The sequence below is a fragment of the Arachis hypogaea genome, chromosome 6 (genome assembly GCF_003086295.3).
Source record: "Arachis hypogaea cultivar Tifrunner chromosome 6, arahy.Tifrunner.gnm2.J5K5, whole genome shotgun sequence".
In the NCBI taxonomy this organism is placed as follows: domain Eukaryota; kingdom Viridiplantae; phylum Streptophyta; class Magnoliopsida; order Fabales; family Fabaceae; genus Arachis; species Arachis hypogaea.
In genome coordinates, this window is record NC_092041.1 from 88,899,921 (window position 1) to 88,922,342 (window position 22,422).

A 22,422-nucleotide genomic window follows, 5' to 3' on the forward strand; every position below is an offset into this window, starting at 1 on the left:
GTGAATCATAAATTTGATATACTTATAAATTTTGTCTCTTTTAATTTCTATATTTCGATATAGATATTGTGAATATTTATGAATTTTGTCTGTTTTAATTTCTATATTTTGATATAGATATTGTGAATAATTAGTAAAATTTTATAATTAGAAAATCAGTAACAGTGACCGATTTTAGATTTTCAGGTCAGACATAAGCAAGCGATTTAGCGACCAAGAAGTTGGTTGCTATTTAGCAACCGATTTTCTCAGTGACCAATTTAGCAACAAAAAAGTGGTCGCCATTTAGTGATCGATTTTATTAGCGATTGATTTAGCAATTAATATCGTTTGGTACTAGTTTGCTAGCATTGGTTGAAAGTCGGTCGCTAACGGTTAGCGACCGAAGTTAGTCGCTATTTTCAAATTAGCGACTAGGGTTTTAGCGACCACTAGAATCAGTTGCTAAATTGGTCGTTATTCTGGTAATTTCTTGTAGAGAATTATTTAGCCTATCTGAATATTTATTATAGGATTTTACGTCTTTATTATTTCAATTCTCTTATCAACTATAAATACCCTTCTATATTGTATTATAATATCATTCCACATAATTTGAATACACACAAATCCTTTCTTTACTTCTCTCTCTTATCTTTCAAACAAATATAATTGACACCGCTAAATGTTTATGGTCATTTTAGTATGTTTATGCTACGATGGTTATAGTAACTATGGTATTTTAAAAAATGATGTTAAAATTAAAGTAATACATTTTTATTATTTTAGCAATTTTTTTTAAAAAGTGTTGCTAAAAAAATATAATTTTAATTGTTACGGTTATTATAGTAACTATAGTATTTTAAAAAATAATGTTAAAATTTAAAAAATATTTTTTTTATTATTTTAGTAACCTTTTTTAAAAAATATTGTCAAAAAATATAATTTTAATTTTAACAACAATTACATAACTAATATATATATATCGATTGATTAGAAAATAATAAAAAAATAAAATTTCAGAATCTTAAATAGTAAATTACATAATTTTTCTTTAAGAAATATTTTTTAAGATTCGATACAGCGGTTCAAAACAGTGTACTTTTAGTAACATAACTCTCTTTTGGGTTAGTTAGTTGGTGTATAATAAAACTCACTCTCTTTTGATACGAAAACTAAATTGGGTGTTTAATTGCGGGTACCTATTTCTCTCTTCAATTTAATGTTCCACACACACGTACGCACAAATAAAAATAATAAAGAAAATGAAAGAATGCAAAAGAAGAAGTAAAGCGAGGAGGGTAAAAAAGGATACGTGGAAAGACGTGAAGGGGAAGAGGGTGGTAGGGTGGTGAGATTGATGATTTTAACAGTGTCGAGTCTAATAGGTGGCTACTCCAATGAAGATTTAATGATTATCATCATGTGAAGATACATCATTTTGACCATTGGATGATAGATTGTAGGGCTTGATTTGATTTGAAGTAAAAGTGTTACTTTTATTTAAAATGTTGCTAAATAAATAAGTTACACTTTTTGAACAAGGATCATCATGAGAAGATGTTTTTGCCATCTTCATGGGAGTAGTTGCCTAATATTAATATAAGGTTAGAATTCGTGTGGGTGTGTTTTCCGTTTTGTTTGAAAAAGCAAAAGTGGTTTGAGAAAGAGACAAAGAGATTCTGGTTTTTATGCCCAAAACCCGAGAGAACACCCCAAACCAAGCATTTGTTTAGTGACAACCCACACGAGCGGTTCTCGAACTCCATGCACTGCACAATGCACATCATCATGGACTTTTCTACACCCAAAATACAACCAAATCGTAAAGTACCAATAACACTCTCATACTTTACTACACTATCCAAATATTAAAAATAAGGGAAATACTTTAAAATTTTAAAAATATAAATGTAAAGAATATTTAAGAGATAAAAAGAATATTCACAATTCAACTATATATGTATATAAAAGATTAATTATAAAATCGGATATTACTATAGAATATATATTATAATATATGTATCTATTTATACACAAATATTTACGGTTTGATTTAATTTTATTTACAGTAGTTTTTTATTTTATACATGCAGTTTATTTAAGTTAAGAGGGGAGAACTGCAAGACCAGTCTCAAAATAAGGACCCCCCTGAATCCTGATCTGATTTCTTTTCTTTCTCATAGAAACAGAGAATTGAAAATACGGTGAATAGAATCGTGTGAGTTACTCTCTTTTTTTTCTCACCTTTTAATTTAATTCCGTTATTGCTGTAAAATAAAAATAAAAAATAAAAAGAAAGTAAGAAGAAGCATAATTCAACTCTCTTCCATGCTTACAAACATCCCCTTCTATATTTTTGCTATTCCTCTTCTTTAAAAACAAGGGTGTTTTGGTGTTTCTTCTCATTCCTTCTTCCTTTCAGGTTCCACCCCTATTACTCTTCTTCCTTCATTCTCTTCTTTTCTTTATTCCTCTCTCTCTCTCTCTCTCTCTCTCATCAATCATGGGTAAAAGAGAGAGAATATACAAACACAGTGCTATCAAGTCCTCAACTTTCACGCTTTTGATTCTCACACCCTTCTCCCTTTTATCCTTCATCTAACACATAACCAGTAATCATCTTAAAAAAGAAAGACAGACACATTCACTGTTCTTTCTCTTGCATTGTGTTGAAGCTTGAACCTCCTTTAATTTCTGGTTCCAAAGTTGGAACCTTTTGCTCCTATTTAGCTCAGTTTCCTTCTCTGGTTCTTTCTGGCCATGATGATGAGCTCACAGCACTTCAATAATGGTGGAAGTGATGGTGGTGGTAGGTTCTTCCCTTCACTCCCTGTTCCTCCTTCTTCTTTTCCCCTTGTTGTTCCTCCTCCTCCACCTTCTCTGTCCAACACTTCAGGGGTTGTTGTGATGGGTCATCATCATCATCATCATGCAAATGGGGTAGAGGATCCTGAACTTATCATGATGGGGCTTCAGATTTTGAGCTCTTCAAAGTGGAAAATGGGAACCAACAACAACAGTGAAAACAAGAGCTTGTCTTTGAAGATTGGCGACGAGGAAGATGAAATAGATGGAGGAGAAGAAAGAGAAGAAGGTAATAATAAAGGGCCTTGTTCTTCTTCTTCCAATGGAGGAAAAATTGGGCATGTGAAACTCTGTGCTAGAGGCCATTGGAGACCTGCTGAAGATGCACAACTCAAGGCCCTTGTTTCTCAATATGGCCCTCAAAACTGGAACCTCATTGCAGAACATCTCAAAGGAAGATCAGGTAATAATAATAATATTTGTTTGAAATCTCTAAATCTAACAAGCATCCATTGATGTTTGTTGTTGTGATTTCAGGTAAGAGTTGTAGACTAAGGTGGTTTAATCAGCTAGATCCAAGAATTAACAGAAGAGCTTTCTGTGAAGAAGAAGAGGAGAGACTCTTAACTGCACACAGAATGTATGGTAACAAATGGGCCATGATTGCAAGACTGTTCCCTGGAAGAACAGATAATGCAGTCAAGAATCACTGGCATGTGATCATGGCTCGAAAGCAGAGAGAGCAATCAAGCATGTATAGAAGGAGAAAACCTACTCCTGTGTTTTCTCCTCCTTCTGTTGAAGAAGAAGGTGGTGTTCTTCTTCCTCCACCCAAGGCTTTGGAATTGACTCTATCATCAAACAATAATAATGTAGCCAGTGATGATCAGTTAACTATCTCAGATGAATCTGTCTCAACAGAACTAACTGCTCCTACTTCATTTTTTCATAAGATTGGTGAAGGTCAACATTTTTTATTTGGCCTAATTAAATTACTGTTGCTAGTTAGATGAATACTAATATATGGTTTTTGTGGTGTGGGATTAATTGCAGGTGTGGGTGGAATGAATGTAGGTTATGAGAAATTCTATGGTGGTTGGAATAATGGAAAACTTAAGTGTGTGGACCAATCAAATTTTTCAGAATCAAATAACTCATCATCAGAAGTCTCAGTATCTGAGTCAGTAGGCACCACCAATAGGTCCTATCTCTCAATTTCTGGAAAGAGTGAAAACCATAACATCAGGAACAAGATTAACAACATGCCAGCATTCATTGATTTTCTTGGGGTTGGAGCTACATAATTTCCAAGGGTTAGGAAAGTGAGGCTAAGCTAGCTAATAGGCATTGTTGTGTTTTGTTTTGGATGGCTTTGTGATGCATTCAAATGGGGTCTGTTGTTGTAGGGTCCTGTTTTGTATTTCCTTTTGTACAGTTAGTTCCATAAAAGGCTAAAAGTAACTAAAGTAAAAAAGTGCAATCAATAGAGGGATGAACAAACAAAAATTTGGAGAGAGAGAGAGAGAAAAAAAGAAGAAGGAAAGAGGTTAATATTTAGTACTTAGTAGTTAGTAGTATGACATGTTTGTTATGATCTTATGACTCATGATGAGTAGTTATGAGATTCAAAAAGGTATGCTATTTTTTTTTTCAAGAAAAAATATTCTTGTACTCATTTTTCTCAAACTACTCTTTTATATATGTCATTAGGTGAGTTCATATACTCTTTTAGATACATTAATTTTTTAAGAATTAATATACTAAAAGATAAAAAATGGCACTCAGGCACACAAAAATAAAGCGTAAATTGTGGGATATCATTGAAACATAAGTACCTGTGTTATCAAAAGATTTTTTTACGATTTTTTAAGTATGAAATGAGTCATGTATCCACTTTGGTATTTTATTGAAAAAATAGTGATATTATTCTTTCATTCATAAAAAATTTCGATATTTTAGAATGTATCAGGATCATCCAATAAAAAAGATTTTAATTTTTTCAAATGAACAATTGCAGACTTATTAATTCTAACAACAGATTACAAACTGGATCATTTGGATTTTTTAATTCATAAATATGAATGTCAGACCTATGAATAAGAATACTTCTCAAACTCAACAAGAAAAAGTTAAAATGTAAAATTTAGAGAAAAGAACTACATCTAAAAAATATAATATATGTAATTTAATCTGATAATTATATCAGTGATTATTTTCACGAGTTGAATATTAGTTTATAATGGAGAGACCTTAAGAAACAGTGAGTATTACCACCACACTTGTAATATTTTTCTTTTACTTGCTATTTTAACTTTTATTTTTTGGACTGAACCTGCTATAGAAGAAGCGGGTTGAGGGGGGCATTGTTAGGCTGTGTCACTTTTGGCATTTTGTTATTAATCTGAAGCCAAAGTTTCTTGACTATAGGGACTGGTCATTATTTCCATGACTCACTCACCACCCTGGAACATGTTTTTGAAAGGCTTTTCTCAATGTTGCATCTTGTCATTGGGTTTGGTGACTTTTCTTTTGGCTATTATATGAGTGTTTGGTATTAGATGTTTGACCATATTTGACATGCACCGGCAATTATTCCTATCTATTATTAATATATGGTTCAATTAATTCTTCTGTAACAATTACTAGATGATTGGGTTTGTTTTTGGCTAGTACTAATGTTTAATTATTAACATTTATAGTATATTTCCAGCTAATTAATAATAAATTTTCAAACCTACAAATGAGAGATATGCTGGCGATCATGGTTTATGTTCATCAGCGCGGATATCATACATCATTTGTATCTAAAATAATTTATACAATGATACATCCTGAATAATGGCAATCTACATAGTTATATTTATGGTTAAATAAGTATTTTTTTTACCACTATTTTTTTTATAGATTGAGTAAATGAACATTTTTGGCTCCTTAAACTTTTCTTTTGACAAAATGACAATAAAAAAATGATATTTGATATTCCAAAGATCATCTCAATAGATTAAATATATTATATATTTTTTTAAAAGTGACAAACAACTCATGTATTTGATCTAATATTATTAAAATGTTTAAAAAAATATTATTATTATTATTATTATTATTATTATCAAAAATAGGGAAATTCGAATCCGCGACCTCTTAGGTGAGCATGGGAAGATTATGTCATTTGAGTTATAATTTATTGGCTAAAAAATTATTTAAAAGATATATAAAAAAATGAAAAAATAATTGATTACTAGAGCTTTTTATTTTAATTTTCTTGATATGTTTGCTATTAATTAAAAAAAAAAACAAAAGAAGTTCACTTGATGTAAAATCACTGAATTTAGAGAGTGAAAAGATCTTATTTTTTAAGTAGTTGTAAATAAAATAGTTTTAAAATATGAGTTTTAGAGTCTTTTTAAATACATATTCTAACAATGGGTGTATTTTTCAAACTGAAATCAACTTTAAAAGCCAAAATATCATTTTTTAGGGTTATTTTGTAAAAAGTAAAATTTTTGGAGGTCGTCAAACTAGTAATTTTTATTCTAAAATTTTTGCTAAGGTGGATGCATGGTCAGTCATTTGAGTATGCCCTTTTATCCAGAGCACCCGTATGGAGAGTTGCTGTTCTGATTAATAACTTAGGAAACTTGATATCTCTCAACAATGTTGAGTAATTAATAAAATGAAAAATTACAGCAATGTCTTTCTACTCAACAAATTTTTCATGAAAGTAATCCTATGTAAAAAAGTTTCTGTCACTGTTGCTTAAGTAGATTAGAGTTGTTTACACTACAACAAAGGCGCAAAATACCGGCAGTTTTTTTATTAGCGGTGGTTTAAAATCAAAGCTCGGCGACTCACTAGACCTCCATGGTTATAGACGCGGGGATTAGGTTTGGCGGTGGTTTTCAGCAACCGCTGGTATAACCGCCGCTAAATCAATATTTCGCGGCAATCGTTTTTACAAACCGCTGTTAAATGCGAGTGACACGATTTTCAGCATGTTTACTGGCAGTTCTAAAACCGCCGCTATTTACTTAGGTGTTTTCAAGTTGTCGCGTGTGTTGCGGCGATTTTTAAACCGCCACAAAACGGAACTAAGGTTTCGGGTATAATTACCAACGGTTGCAAACCACCGCAATGTTGGACAGATTTTGCAAACTCTGAGGTACTTTTTGGCAGTTCAAAACCGCAGCTAAATTAAAAAAATTTAAAAAATATGAAATTTGGGTTTTTCTAAAAAGATCGTACAATTTTTTTAAAATATTATAGAACTATTTTTTTTTACTTTTTAGATTTTCTATTATTTTAAGAGTTAATATTTTCAATCTTAGAATCTAAACTTGTAGCAAAAACAATACAATTATCCGCAAAACAAAATAATATATTTATGAAAATACGAAGAAAATAAATCTCTTGCAAAGAGTTGCATAGTCTAATTCAAAAAATGTTTTAATCAATCCAAAATATCTCCAATCCTAATATACTATATTTCACTCTATCATTCACAAAATTCATCCCTGCAGCGATGTCTGGTGATAACTCCTCACCCTGCCGTTGAAATAGATAAATCAGAGCACTCTCCATCGCCTGACTGTTTTTCTTCTCTGCTGCTGCCTCATCCTCCATCGCCTTCCTTTTTAACTTCTCGCCTTCCAACTCTGCCTGCAGTTCAAGCAGCTTCCTCTGGGTCTCCTCTACTTGGACTCTATTGCCCGGCACATGTGAATTCGGACCGAAGATAAAGTTGACTAGGAGTCGGTGTAAAACCCACACCACGTACTCTACCCGGTTTCTCTTTTCCGAAAACCAGAGCCATGGAATCATTTTGCGACAACACTCTAGAAGACTCATCCTGTTGCTCAATCTCCTCAATTCTTTCCTACAAACACAAATTAGAAAATACCATCATTTTATTGATGGGTTCATCTGATGTCAAGAGCACGCCAAACAGGATGATTAACTGTACCACTTTCATCACAATAAAATATTATACACAAATATGAATGAAAAAAATTGGTCTCAAAAGTTGTTTACATAAAACAACCAAAATAGAGCATTTGTTTCATAGGATGCCAACCACTATAAAAAGAAATAAAGGATAAGTGAAACTAAATTATTTAAATTTTACCCCAACTCTTTCTAAATTACATTGAAGTTGAAACTGTTTAGAAACATTTGAGGTAAATTTCCAACAATAATTACAAGTAAGCTGAATTGGAAATTGTAAAGTTTTTTTGGTCCATTTTGACATAGGGAAGTAAACCATTCAGTAAAAAAATAGAAAAAAAATATAGAAGTGAACTATTACCCTATTTGAGATCATAATTTTATTGATCAATTATAACAAGTAGTACTTACACCAATTGCTCTTACTTCATCAATGATATAGGAGCCATCTTTTTTTTTGTGCACTGTGATCCATAACTCTCCTCTACCAACTCCCATCCCTTGTTGTTCCGACTGTAACAACAAAGTTTATGCTATTACCATATTCCAAAAAATCAAGGAAAATTAAGTCATAGAGATAGTCCAAAGAGTGAATAAAAAGGTAAAGTACATTTTCTTCCATCCGCCGTGCGAAGCATTTTGAACCGCCAGTGTGTGTATATAGTTGTTTTGATCGATTATTTGCCTTTTTTCCTGCACTTCTCCTATTGATCCATCAGAGATAAAGGGCGATTAAAAACTGATTTAAAAAGACTCAATGTAACATAAATTGTATTGTTGCGTACCAATGATATACTAGATTACCTTTGTCTCAGCTTTGGCGTGATAGTTAATGAACCATCTCCAATGCTCTCGATCAATTCCCTGCGGATGGTGCTCAACATTTTGTTCAGTCGTGAATATTGGTTTGTAAAAAGCATTATACAACCTCAACCTTGTTTTCTTCCCAGATTCTCCATTCTTTTCAAAATATTTTTCTTGATAGTTCCTTCGCTCTCTTCATCAAAGTAAAAAATTTGCTATACAAATAATACAATTTGTCAATAATTGTAAAAATGAGCAGATTTAATTCAAAGTGGATATAAACTTTTACCTTGACACATTCGTTATAAACCTTGTCTTTAGTGGTAATCTTACGCCAACTTTTCTCGCAGATAGAAAATTTTCCATAGTCAGATCCCAACAATCTAGCTTCGTCTCCAATTGGTTGCTTTTGCTGTTGAACTTGAGCACGATTCTTCTACCGTTAGGCCATTCTATAGCCTCCCTCACGCTTAATTTTGTGAGCTTCATTGTGCCGTCGGAATCTATAAGCCAAACATAATACCTTATGTGTGTATCCGTTGTGGACAACATGCAAGAAAATTAATATATAATATAATAATATTAACAAAATACCTTATTATATGCTTAACAAAAAGAGCATTATGGATCACACTAGCATAAAACATGCATAAATTGGAATAGAATTGAAATACTTGAAAAAAATAAAAAAATGACTGACTTCTAATGTAAAAAATTAATAATAAGTATAAATTTGAAATTTATTTTAAATGTTGGAGAAAAAATTAAATTAATTTAATAATTCAAAAATTTTTAAAATATTTTGATAGGCCATAGAATACATTTTATCTAATTAAAAAATAGAAAATAAAAAATAAAAAATACGATTCAAACAATGGAGAAGGTCAAATGTCGTTGACTGTGTTGCAATGAAAAGCATTTGGGATGAACGAATTAGGGTATAGTGTAAATTAAGAATTGGTTTGATGCTCTTCTCATAGTTGGAACTTAGAAAATTAATATATAATGGATCCTAAATCATATTGATCAAAGAAAAATAATTAAATACGTTACCGATGATCTTAACCATTCAAAACTCTGTAGTCTTGCGTCCTCTGTGACTCCGAGCTCCAGAAGCATCAAAGAGGTCGTCAACTTCTTCATCAAGAGAATCTACCTCACTTGTATTAGCGTCCAAGTTTATGTGGCCTGGCAGTGAGTTCTGGGCACTATTTGAGCTCGTCTGTGGAGCAAGCCTTGGTTCACTTCGCGATGGACACTATCACCACTGGTTGGGGGAATTTGAGAGTTATCGTGGTAGAAAGCCAAAGCCACAGTCGCTCCCATTTGAGGTTGCTGAAATCCTGGTCCTAATTTTGATTTTTTTTGTGTAACGACCTTTTCGAGTCATCTTAAACTCCTCACACCAACAAGCAAACAAAACATTATACAAATAGTCATGGTCTATAGTTGTTTTTTTTCTGATTTTTAATCTAAAGCAACTTATGAGGCATTTCATTCTTGTTTTTTAATGCATGTTAGTTTTAAATCTTTGAAATCGGTAGATTATGAGGTTGTCAAGAACAGAGGAAGGCAGGGAGTGGAAAGTAACCCTTTGAGGGTGAGGTGTTCAAAACCAAGCCAAAAACATCACTTTCATTTATTACTATCTGTTTTTTCTATTTAATCCCTACCCAAAACTTTTATTGTTATCTCACTTTTTCACCAAAAATCATGTACAACCTCCTGCTCAACTAATAGTGTGGCCGTTTACTGTGTGTTCACTCAAACAAAACAAAAACCTCAGTATAATCCATACTCGACTTAGTTAGTTTACAAAGAAAACAACGAATATTTATGAATCAAAGTGATCCTGTAGCCACATATAAAGCACAATATGAACATTTTCCAAAGATATCATGTAAACGAAAGCTATGCCTCCAAAGTCACAACTTGGAATCAAAGAAAAATGCTCCTAATACAATACAGTTTCATGAACTATACCCCTAGGTTATCTAAAAGCAAATTATATAGCCATGCATGTTGCTAGATCTAGGTAAAAGTTTCAATCAAAATATATAAATAAAAAATAATTAGTGGACGAATGTTTACCCAAGAAGAGAAGACGGGTCAACAGCCCTTCGAAAGGCGAGAGCTGCGATAGACGAGAGTAGCGAGAGGTTAGGCCTTCGTCAGGCGTGGGCTTCGACGGCTTGAGGCTATGGGAGACACGGCTGGCGGTTAGGGTCAATTGGAGTGATGCGATGGAGAATGCGGATTTGGGCGCCGTTTCTTATTTGATTTAACTTTTAGCAATAGCAATGTGTTAGTGTGGAAAATTGGTTTCACATTGTTTTAATAATAATAATAATAATAATAATACTTTTAAAACTAAAAATATAATAATAAAAACAACGATAACAATGGCATCAGTATAAAAATTCACATCTGCAGTTATTATTAATGTATATTTTAATAATAAGAATGATAATAAATAAGTTTTTTATTTCTGAACCAAAAATTAATTTTCATATCTTTGTTATTGAATTTATGATAAATAAAAATTGTGATCTCTTTTACTATTAAAAAAGGATATTATTCGCATATTGAATATATAAAAAAATGTCTTCTTTTTATTGTACCAATAAATAAGTTATCCCTTTCTAATAGCGCATCTAATCAAACTTTAATTACGAAAAATTTATAATTACCATATTTCAAATATACTTACTTAAATAAATTATCTAAAAATTTATACCATTAAATTGACCTAAAAGTCTAAAATATAATACACTATAATCTTATACCAATGCAGGAATATTAGAAAAAAATTAAAACACTAAAGAATATCTTATTCCTAATTGAAATAGGAATTAAAAAGAAGCATAGTTGGTTTCAATTTCTGTGAGACAACGAAATGAAATAGGCATAATTAATCTTAGAAAATGCTATAACACATCCAAAAGAATTTCAAGTTGATATGCTTGTACCAAATGCATATTAGATAAATCCATACCGGATTTACATTGTCAACAATAGGGATCTCACAGCTCTAAGAACAAGTTAAAACCAAGTAGAGTATATGCATCAAAAGGCATTAACCACTGTTAAGCAGCACTTTTAAAATAAAGTGATTGCAATAACATGTACGACAACTTTGCTATATAGGAGAATCTATTGAATATTCTAAGAAGATAACATAACATGAGCATGGATAAGGAACATTTTCATTAGTTTTCCATGTACTTTTAGTAATAAACCCAGATCATATTTTATTCACCTCAAACAATAACAAATGTACCAATCTTGATTAAATACCAGATTCCCTGAGTACTCCAATATCATAAACTCTCCAACAAGAACAATCTCTAATAACAATCTGAATAGTTATAAAGTCATAACAAAATCAACAAACAAGTCTCAGCTATCCTATACAACCTGAATCGAAATTCTTCACCTAAACTAAAGAATTGTGCTCAAGGATTCAAGTATCGTTTTTCCCACATAGCCAAGTGCCACGCATTCTTCTTCTCAGGAGATATTCCACTATAAGGATATTCATTCTCTTCTGGCATTTTATTGAGGTCATAGGACAACATGGAAGCCTTTCGTTCAGCGGAACCGGCCTCATCAGAACTATCAGAGGAGATAACGTGCTCTTTCTCCATTGAATCTGGAACCACCTCCCCTGGTTCTTCGAATCTCTCTTGAATCTTGGCTCGAGATAACTATGAGAGTTGTATCATAGCCAAATAAGAATGAAATATGAAGAATTAGTGTGTGAATATAATCTTATTATATTAACATCGTAGAAGTCGTGTCTTTCTTATGTTCCCATAATCGCTCAAGTCCATGTTTTATGAGTTTGAATTCCTCTCCTGCTGCAATATCCGGTTCAACGACAAGAGTATTTTTATAGCGTGCTTGCACAAATAGCAAATTTAATACTAGCAGTAAACTAATTTAAAATATTTTTGTTGCCTTGGTTGTGCATAAATTTTATTTTTTATCTGTTCTTTATGAAAAATAGCCAGGGGGTATAACGAGACATTTAAATAAGATGGAACAGCAAAACATGCATGGCCAAAAAAGTATACATAACAAGTAAATTATATGAAACAACTACAGGAATCAAAATCAGACTGATTTATCTATCATATATATAAACTACCATGCAAGAAATTAAATAAAGATGTCTCGCAATATCTTAATTATCTAGTAGTCCCTTTAATTTCTAACTACACATTAGGTTTAAATAACATGAATATGAAAAACAAATGAAAAGAGATTTATTTATATATATGTATGGACTACTATATGTTCCTTATTACTAGTAAAGATTATCATAAATGAAATATTAATCAAAGTCTTCCCTATAATTAACATTCATCTAAAGAAAGAGGTAAAATATCACTCTTCCACAATGCAAAAAATTAAAATGCAAGTGGGAATGCAATTAGTGTACTCAGGACCATTGCTTGCCATTGTCTTACAATATGGAAGTGAGAACAGGCTTTAAAAAAATGACATCTGATTTTAATCTCTTAGATAGGTATTGATATTATTCTTATTCATAGTTAATTCATTGGATTATTGAAATTTGCATATCATGTATTCTTGGAAAAAATGAGCTCAGTGCTTAGTAGCATTAAGCATAGACATAAAACTTTCTTAATAAGTTTTTAAAGGAAATACAAAATTTTTCATAGAATGCTAAGTAAAGGACACTGCTGCTAACCTTATGTACCATACAATTTAATTAACTTTCTCAGTAGAATAAGTATATAAATCAAACACATTCTACAATTACCAAGTATATCACTCTAAACATAAAATTTGTGCTGGGTTAGAAAACTGGACAAATCTGACTATGAATAAATTTGTACAAGCGCTTGATTATTTCTTGTTACTATAAGAAAAAGATTTTCTTCAAAATAAAATCTACAATGCCTCATGTGTACCAGTTCTAGTATCATCTTTTTAAGCTTATTGATAATTAGTTTGTGAGCTAAGAATCAATCCAACAGCAAAAGTTCCACAAGATTATAGTGTACATAAATTATCTATAGAGTTAGTATCAGAGCAGATAAAATTGCAAACTAAACTATCTAACCCAAGGAATTCTGATTAATTGGAAACTAAATGTATTTATCTAACCAAATATGAAAAAGCATTTGACGTCCAATGCAAAATTTAGCCTACCTCAGAATAGCTTAGAAGCACCAAAACAATAATGACTTGTAGTTCTTAAGAAGAAAGAGCCGAAAGGATGTTGTATAATAACTAGCTAGCTAATCATGCCTTCTCTTGTAACATGGACTACTATATGCTTCTTATTGCTAATAAAGAACTTTTATATAAATACAAGAGTAAACACATGAATATTTACCTTCACCTCATCAAGTATTTTCTGCGAGAACCACATGTCCGTACATGTTGTAAACTCAAATCCAAATTTAGCGATATACCTTCGGTCCCGTTGAAGCAATTCCTAAAATTTTAACATAATCAATTGAAATCTCTGTCGGGTTTCATCCAAAAAATATGAAAAGGACCTCAAAATTTGTAAGGGCAGCAGCAATCAAACCTTCATCATTGAAGCATGCACATGACCAACTGCTCGAGTGAGGTGTCTATGTCCAGAGAAGACATCCAGCCATGATTGTATACAGGACTCTTTGAACTACAACTGCCTTGCAAAGGATGTTGCGTGGTCCAACAAAGAGAATAGAGATGCATCTATCATCTTTCCTACGAACCAGCGGCTAATGCAAACCAAAAAGAAGTCCCAGCTCTACAATTTCCATGATAGGCCACAGACATAGAAAGAATGTACAAGGACAATATAAAAATGTGACTGCAAGAAGACTTGAAGGAGAGGTTATAGCATTGTGAAAAATCAGTTAGATAAAAGAGTTTTTTATGAGAGAATAAGTTTTTAAATATCTAAAATAACTCGATCAATCCAATCTATTGTCTAATGATATGACTAAAAAACAAGCAAGCCACTGTAAATCATTGGTGAAGCATGATAGTAATATATATGCAGAATCTCTTATGAATATGAGCTACATGCATGACAGAGAAATGTATTCATGAATCGGCGGCCTCATCACAATCTGTAACACCGTCATTAGTGGATTCTTCTAAATCGCTGTCTCTTGTTATCCGCAGGCCTTCGACATCAAATTCATGCAAGCTAGTCATACAAGGCTGGGGATGAAGGTCGACCTCACAATGTTCATAATCTTCACCCATGTCAAACAAATCTCTTGGCTTCACATGGACTACTACACTCCATCCGTTGTCAACCTCATCATCCGTGTAGAACACAAGACACGCCTCGGATACTAAGATGTATGGCTCGTTGTCTTCTCGATCATCGGTGTGAATCGGAGTGGCAAAGTTGACAAAGGTATGGCCTAAAACGTCTTGTCGTATGCCTCTGCATGACGTGGTGTCTGTCCAAAGACACTTGAACAAAACTACCATGAATTGACCACTGTAGTTTAGCTCAATGATATCTACTAATCTCCCATAATACGAGATATGCCGACAACAACGTTGTTATCCCGTTTGCTTGCTTAACTTCTAGTATCTGAAGTGACATAAACCCTGCTATTCTATGTTTTCATCCTTTCCTCCCTCGACATGGTTCTAAATTTAAATCCATTGACGTTGTAAGCCTTAAAGCGCTAGCCTAAGCAATGGGACCACAAGCAAGCCACTGCAACTCATTCAAATGACTGGTTCTTCCAAAGGAAACCTGGCATGGAACAATTAGTCACAAGATAGCATCAAAGGGTAGTAGGATCCTGAGATATAAAGGATTACCTCATGCCTGAACCACTTGGAAAACTCTTTGTGCACAACACTATCTATCTGAGACTGGGACTTAGTTTTATTTCGCAGCTTTCACTTTGTGATGGCTTTGAATAAACTGTGCAGACAAAAAATTTATTGTTGGTCAGTACTCTCAATACCATATTAGCTCACTTCATACTTATAGAACTCATACTCCATACTTACTCCAGGAATTTCTCTACAGCAATGCAATTGACCAGTACATGACGATGTGCTTAAAGATTTTCGGTGGCTGTTAGAGTAAAAAATGAAGTAGGAACATGCTGGCAATATCGCTCGGCGGAGCTTCGCTCTGTCGATCATCAACGCGCATCGGTCGATTGATCCTGGTCTCCACATTATCTCGGTACCTTGAACAGAATGTGAGAATCTCCTCGGATAAGTAGCCCTCTGAAATTGAGTCTTCTGGTTGTGCCCTATTATGCACGTACTTCTTGAGACAACATAGGTACCTTTGAGAACATAACAAGTACACTATTAGGTTCAGGTTATCTTAATAATACAGGTCGAGAAGGCTTATTTAGATTTTTATCTGTCAATTGGGTACATCAACCGATAATGCTCTGGGCCACCGAGGCGTACCTCCTCGACCAGATGCACCGTTAGATGAACTATGACTTTGAAGAAGGAAGGTGAAAATATCATCTTCATGTGGCACAAAGTATGAATCACAGGATTCAGAAGGAGAGAAAGTTGTTGATGATCTATGGATTTACTGCATATTTGTTGAAAAAAGGTTGATAACTCTACCAAGATGGCGAACACTAGGGTGGGCAATACATGTTTTGACGCAATTGGAAATAGATATTCTATTAGAATGTGGCAGTCATGACTCTTCAAGCCAAATAACTTGTGCTGTTTTAAATCAACAAAGCGAGAGATGTTGCTAAAGTACCCGTCTGGAAAGAATACATTCTTGATGGTTCTCAGAAAGATATCCTTCTGTGGATTTGACATGGTAAAGACTGCAGAGGGATACTTTCCACCTTCAAGTGGCCACACGTCATGCCTGATTCCCATCAATTGAAGATCTTTTCAAGCTTTTAGGTGGCCTTTTTCAACATGGTGAAAATAATATTGTCGCCCACATTCTTCTCTGTGTGCATTACATCAAAGTTGTGACGTAATTCATTGTTCTCCCAGTATGGGAGATCAAAGAATATACTCCTCTTTTTCCAAAGAGACTCGTCTTGTACCATGGTTTGTTGTCCACATCTTCTTTTACCACCAACCGCTTGCACCTTGCCAAGTGGGACGTGCACACTCTCCAACTATCTCAAGATATCCCTGCCAGTCAATTTGACAGGTGGGGATCTATCCTCTACCTTACCATCAAATCTACTCCGGTCCTGTCTATATCTGTGATCGTGATTCAAGAAGAGACGGTGACCCATGAAACACCATTTCTGATTGAAGCTGAGTTGCTTAGTCTCGGCATCCAAATTGCACGTGGGAGAAGCTCTACCACCGTATGTATTCCAGCCAGATAAAGTGCCTAAGCTCGGAAAATCGTTGATAGTATAACAACGCAGCATGCATCTTAAAGGTTTTCTTCTCACTTGCGTCGTACATATCAACACCAGCCCACAACAGCTTCAACTCATCGATCAAGGGCTGTAGATAGATATTTATGTTATTGCCAGGAATTTTAAGACCGGGAATAATCATAGAGAGAATATAGCTAGTTTGTTTCATGCAAATCCAGGGGTGTAGGTTGTACAAAATAAGAATCACTGGCCATATTGAGTACTTTGAACTCAGGATTCCAAAAAGATTGAAGCCATCACTGGCCAAGGTTAAGCGAACACTACGCGGATCGCCAAAAAAGTTAGTATGTCTCCTGTCAAATGCTTTTCAGGCCTCGCCGTCCCTGGGATGCCTCAAAAGAACCGTCAGAGTTGGTTCCTCTCTTGTGCCACAACGTGTCCACGGATGTCTTGCTGGATATGAATAATCGCTGCAACCGTGGAATAAGAGGAAAGTAACGAAAAATCTTCACCGGCAGAGGTTTCCCATTCTTCTTGACCACGACATTGATCCTTACTAAAGAATTCTTCCAGGTCTTTTTCTTCCACCTGGATGCTCCACACCGTTTGCATCTAGACAGGTCTTGGTCGGAGGCCTGGTATAACATGCAGTCATTTGGACATGCATCTATCTTCTTATACTCAATACCGAGCTTCCTTGTTATCCTCTTGATATCGTGCAAGGTCTTCAGAATCTTTTCATGCTCAAAGGCATCCCCCAAGAGCTTTAGAATCAAACTAAGAGCCTTATCGCTCATTCCACACATGCACTTTATATGGTACAGCCTCCCCAAGAAAGACAGCTTCGAGAATCTTGAGCCTCTCGGATATAATTCCTACTCGCCATCCTCAAGCAAGTCATGAAAGGCACGATCCTCGCGGCTAGGTTTATCGGATAAGTACGACAACCCCTCAGCACTGTCTCTGACATGTTCATCCATCGAGTCTTCGTCATCACCCTGCAGTCCTGGGAAGTTGAATACCTCGTGGATCATGTCACGCATTTGATCTACTGAGTTTTCAGTGGCTTCTAATTTTTCTCTACCACTGGAGCTCTCGTCTACAATCCTCTCATCGTGATGTAACTAAAGAGTATAATTAGGGGAAAATAGTTTCATCAGAAGATGATCGTATGCATTGTCTCTAGTTTGGAAAAACTGGAATCCACACAAAGGACATGGACAACGTATCATCCTATCGGATGATGCATTGGCGAATGCGAAGTCAAGGAATTTATTCAAACCATCCTTATATTCTAAACTACCTCGTGGCTTTTTAATCCAACTCTTATCAATGTCTAATTTAATGCAATAGCACAAACAAATAAATAAATAGTAAATAAAGACATAAAACTAAAAAACATAAAAAAGGGCTGTGTGTTAGAAGAACCAATAATAGTTTATCACAATTATGAGATGGGAGAGTAATATATGAGTAATATTCGACAATTTATTGCAAGAAAAACTATATACGGGACAACAGAATAACTCAAAACGGAAACAGAAACAAAGTTACTTACATCCCGGATAACATATAGCACACGAAATGCATTGGGTGTTTGCTTACTCATTGTCAAATTCTGTGCTTTCTTAAAATTACTGGGAGAAAGAATTGCTGGTTCCAAGCCCAAAAAATAAAAAGATAAAGAAAAACTTCCTTAAAAAATGAAAAAGAAAATAGCGGTGAAAGTTAGATTTAAAAAATAATTAAAACAAAAAATATAACTAAACAATCATAATGGATAGAGAATAAAATCTTAAAATTGTAGATATATGATTTTCGATATGCTTCTAAGAATATTTTATTATAGTTTCCTTGTCTTGTCTTCGACCATGGAGATACAAATAATTGGTTCAACGAGAAAGTACATAAAAAATAAGAATAAAAAAGCAGGGCAAGAAAAGTAAGACACACAAAAAAAGGAACCAAAAATTCTAGCAGGTGAAATATCTTTTGCTTCATAAGTTGTAGCCCCAAAAGCATACAAAATGTAGAAAAAAGCCAAAAGGCACTAGTTGGGTCAGAAGGGTTATCCAAATAACAAGAACACCTAAACAAAAAGCTCCAAAACATCAACATTACTAACTCCCCAGCAAATTAGGATAATCCATCAACACAAAACACAACATTCAACAAAAAAATAAAATAAAATAAAAAGAATAGAGCCCTTTAGTTGGTCTTTAATGAAAACAGAAAACACATTACTTCTACTTGTCTAAAACTTATTGAAAGTGATGTAACAGCAAAAATATGTTAACATACATCATGAATGAATATAAGATATCAAATAAGTAGTATATAAAGTAAACAATCAAAAAACACAAAGTCACATTATTACAATGTGGTGCTTAAACAAAATTTTATTTACCACATTGCACAACTTTATACAATTATACACTACAATTTTTAAAATGCAATATTAAATGACACCAACTTAACTTATATGCACAATGCACATTGTTAAACACAGTAATTTGTACAAACCACATATAGTTATGCATAATTGAAAGAGAGCACTGAAAAAAAAATATCGAGTTCTCATCACATTGTTATACTAAGAAAATTATGAAGGGTACTAGTAGCATACAAAATAAAGTGAGCTTTTCTTCTTCAATTTTTTTGCCTATGTTTTGTTTTCACATTTTTTATATGTCTTATTATTTTTTTGAATAGGTCGAAGAAGAAAAATTTATTTATGATGATGATTTGAATTTAAAGTAGGCACTAAGTTAATTTATTATGTACACTATGAATCAATTTATATTGTTAAAATTTCTATTTTTTGAAAAAAATGTTATAAATGAGTATAACAATATGCAAATGCATTAGGGAGAACTCTTACCCGTAAGATAAAATTTTGACATCCTATTTGTATTATTGCTTTGAGAAGCATTATTATTGCTGAACCACATGAAGTTGAAATTTTTGTTACTGTCTTTTCTTTTTTCTCTTTTTTTTTCTGATAGTTATAAACTAATGCTATATATCTTTTAATAACTCTTATTTCTTTAATTTTCAAAAAAAGGTCATTACCTAAACTTCCAATTCCCTATCATCCAATATGGCAGAAACTAATTCAGCAATCAACATAAATTAACTCAGCAAATCCAGATTTCATTGATTTATATATGCATTAAAAAATTGAAAAGATCATCAATAAGAAATGGAGGGAATAAATAAATTCATCCAATGAATTGCATAGAGTACAAGACGAATGATATAGTTACATCCCACAGCAAAGAAAACCTCACCTGCTTATTTTCAGTTTTAACAAAAGATCAAACAATGCCAAACAAGGTGTAATCTCGTAGAAGCCTACTTTCACTTTTCATCTTAAAACTCTCAAACATCTAAACCCCCTTAACACATTATTCTTCCTCTCCGCCTACCCTTTTCTTACATTTTCTTTCTTGCCTACTATCTATCACTCAAAATTAGGCTAGTTCAGGCAAGTAAATAGTTTACCATATACCAAAATAAAAATTTTCTATTCCTTAATACATTTAGTGTAATCAAAATTCCATAAAATTTCTGTCCTGTCTTTTTTTTGTTCATTTTTTATGCAGAAAAATAGCAGTAAACGAACTTATAAGACAAGCAAGATTGTCACCAAAAAAATAAGACATGCAAGATGAATGAAGTGTGTAGGAGCTATTCTTTTGAGAATTATAGCAACCAGCTCCCATAACTTGACATTGCGAATGGATAACAATGCCATATAATACAAATTACCTACACCAGAAGAATAAATACTAACAACAAATAGTTTAACCTGTATAAGAAGGTACAAAGGCTACAGACATCGTGATGCAATGCTATTCCCATCAAATAATGAAAACTGAAATTATAAATCAGAGGAGAAATAGCAGAATGAGACTTGAAAAGTAACTTGAGATGATGTTGACAGAAATTTAATCATGTAAAACACAAGAACAAATCATATAGGCATCAACTTGCCACATGTGTTAAAAGGAACCGAGAGTGCAATAGCATGATTCAGTTTTTTCTTGGATTTAGATATATAGAAAACATAATGTGTGAGGATAGATACTAAGGCAATCCTTTTAACAAATGACACTAAGAGAACTTAAAAAAGGTGAAGAAAGCAAGATTAATTAACTATAAAGGGCCTAGTAAGTTCATGGTGAGTGATATAAGTAGCAAGTGTGACTATTGATCCACCCGATTATTATTTTTTATGATAGACTAAAGCAATTCAATGAACAAAATCAACTTAAATTTAAGCTAGAAGGATACTTAACCTATTAGTTAGGGAATGTTAATTAGTCTAAGATCACTACAACTTATCACAATAAGCATAGTAGCAACCAAACAGCAGCACTTAGCATAAAATGAACCAAATTATTTAGGAGTAGAGTAACACCACAATGGCAGCAGCATAACAAATGGTAAGCAACACATCAGTAACAACTTAGCATTGTGAGGAACATAATTGTGAAATTAATAAATGAACACCAAAGATAACAAATCTGCACCATGAGAAGTGGTCCAATAGTAATAGCAAATAAACAATAGCAGAAAAAGAACAATGACCAGAAAATGGCGACAATCAACATCAAAATTTGTAAGTAATTTCCCTAACACACATCATTAGATCAACAACTATTAAACCGAACAACCTCAGCAATTCCAAGCTCAGAAGTAGAACATAGTTGCTAGTAGCAAACAAAGAGCATAATGGAGATCAGCATCAACACCTTAGCATTTTTTGTTTTGATCTATACATGCACCTAAGTCTTTCTTGTTTAATGATTCTAATTTTCAAAAATAAGAAGCAGGATCCATGACCAATTCATTCCTCTAATAGTGATAATGACCCCTTTTTTTTCATTTATCTACTGTAACTATCACTTTCAATACAAAGCACCCATTAAATAAAAAAAAAGTGGTACCTTCAAATTCATAACTCTAAATAGCATCAATTAACCACAATTAATGGAAGATATAGACAAATTCTTTTTCAAAATTTTGAACCAAGAAGGAAAGATCAAAGTGTCACAATGAATCAGTGACAGGGGAGAGGTTGCGATGGCTCAAATTGGCGCACGATGGAGGAGGGTGTAATGGTGTCACGCAATAAAGGAATTGGGAAACTTTGACACTGGTTGGAGAAGCATGAATGACAGCTGTGCGACTTGGCAACGCAAATAGAGGCGCAAAATGGAGCAGAGGTTAGGGATTTTGCACACCTTGAATGAGGGAGTATGGGTTTCAAGAACTATGATGAGGCAGAGACTCGACAGCGGCCAGAGGACGATGGATCAGCAGCAATGGCGCGGTAGAGCAGCGACAGTAGTGTTTCGTGCGCTACCAAAGTCTCTTCGCGGGTTTATGAAAATTTGGGGAGGAATCAATTAAAGGTTATAAGATAAAAAGGGGTAGAACAGAAATTGAATTATGATTAGATCCTCAAATAGCGGCGTTTCTTGATGCAATCGCCGCTGATGTTGTGGCACACGAAGGGATCCTTTTTCGACAGCCTTGTTTTGCGGCGGCAAGG

The 22,422-nt window shown here is 33.6% G+C and overlaps 2 protein-coding genes across 3 annotated transcripts; one reads left to right on the top strand and one right to left on the bottom strand.

The window, feature by feature from the left end:
- The first annotated feature begins 2,140 nt into the window (after positions 1-2,140).
- LOC112696876 (uncharacterized) lies at positions 2,141-4,473 on the top strand. The gene is made up of 3 exons (XM_025749806.3): positions 2,141-3,250; positions 3,325-3,750; positions 3,841-4,473. Exons 1-3 carry the CDS (start codon positions 2,743-2,745, stop codon positions 4,089-4,091), a joined length of 1,185 nt encoding a protein of 394 aa, XP_025605591.1. The 5' UTR covers positions 2,141-2,742; the 3' UTR covers positions 4,092-4,473.
- A 2,668-nt stretch (positions 4,474-7,141) lies between these two features.
- LOC112696877 (uncharacterized) lies at positions 7,142-10,807 on the bottom strand. Of its 2 annotated transcripts, XM_072196459.1 has the most exons (7): positions 10,624-10,807; positions 9,586-9,928; positions 8,822-9,035; positions 8,533-8,592; positions 8,339-8,432; positions 8,140-8,241; positions 7,142-7,660 (listed from the first exon to the last, which is right to left on the bottom strand). In XM_072196459.1, the coding sequence occupies exons 2-7, from the start codon at positions 9,599-9,601 to the stop codon at positions 7,487-7,489; spliced, it is 660 nt and encodes a 219-aa protein (XP_072052560.1). In that variant the 5' UTR covers positions 9,602-9,928; positions 10,624-10,807; the 3' UTR covers positions 7,142-7,486. The 2 variants fall into 2 exon arrangements, with proteins under 2 accessions (XP_072052560.1, XP_072052562.1); XM_072196461.1 differs by having other exon boundaries at positions 8,155-8,241; positions 9,586-10,807.
- Positions 10,808-22,422: the final 11,615 nt, after the last annotated feature.

Bases quoted from the DNA above. Each gene is read 5' to 3' on its own strand.
- LOC112696876 (XM_025749806.3), top strand. From the start codon at position 2,743: ATGATGATGAGCTCACAGCACTTCAATAATGGTGGAAGTGATGGTGGT. The intron at 3,251-3,324 runs GTAATAATAATA...TTGTGATTTCAG, and splicing joins ACATCTCAAAGGAAGATCAG to GTAAGAGTTGTAGACTAAGG. The intron at 3,751-3,840 runs GTCAACATTTTT...GATTAATTGCAG, and splicing joins TTTTCATAAGATTGGTGAAG to GTGTGGGTGGAATGAATGTA.
- LOC112696877 (XM_072196459.1), bottom strand. The intron at 8,242-8,338 runs GTACTTTACCTT...TTGTTGTTACAG, and splicing joins CACGGCGGATGGAAGAAAAT to TCGGAACAACAAGGGATGGG. The intron at 7,661-8,139 runs GTAAGTACTACT...TTGTGTTTGTAG, and splicing joins ATGAAGTAAGAGCAATTGGT to GAAAGAATTGAGGAGATTGA.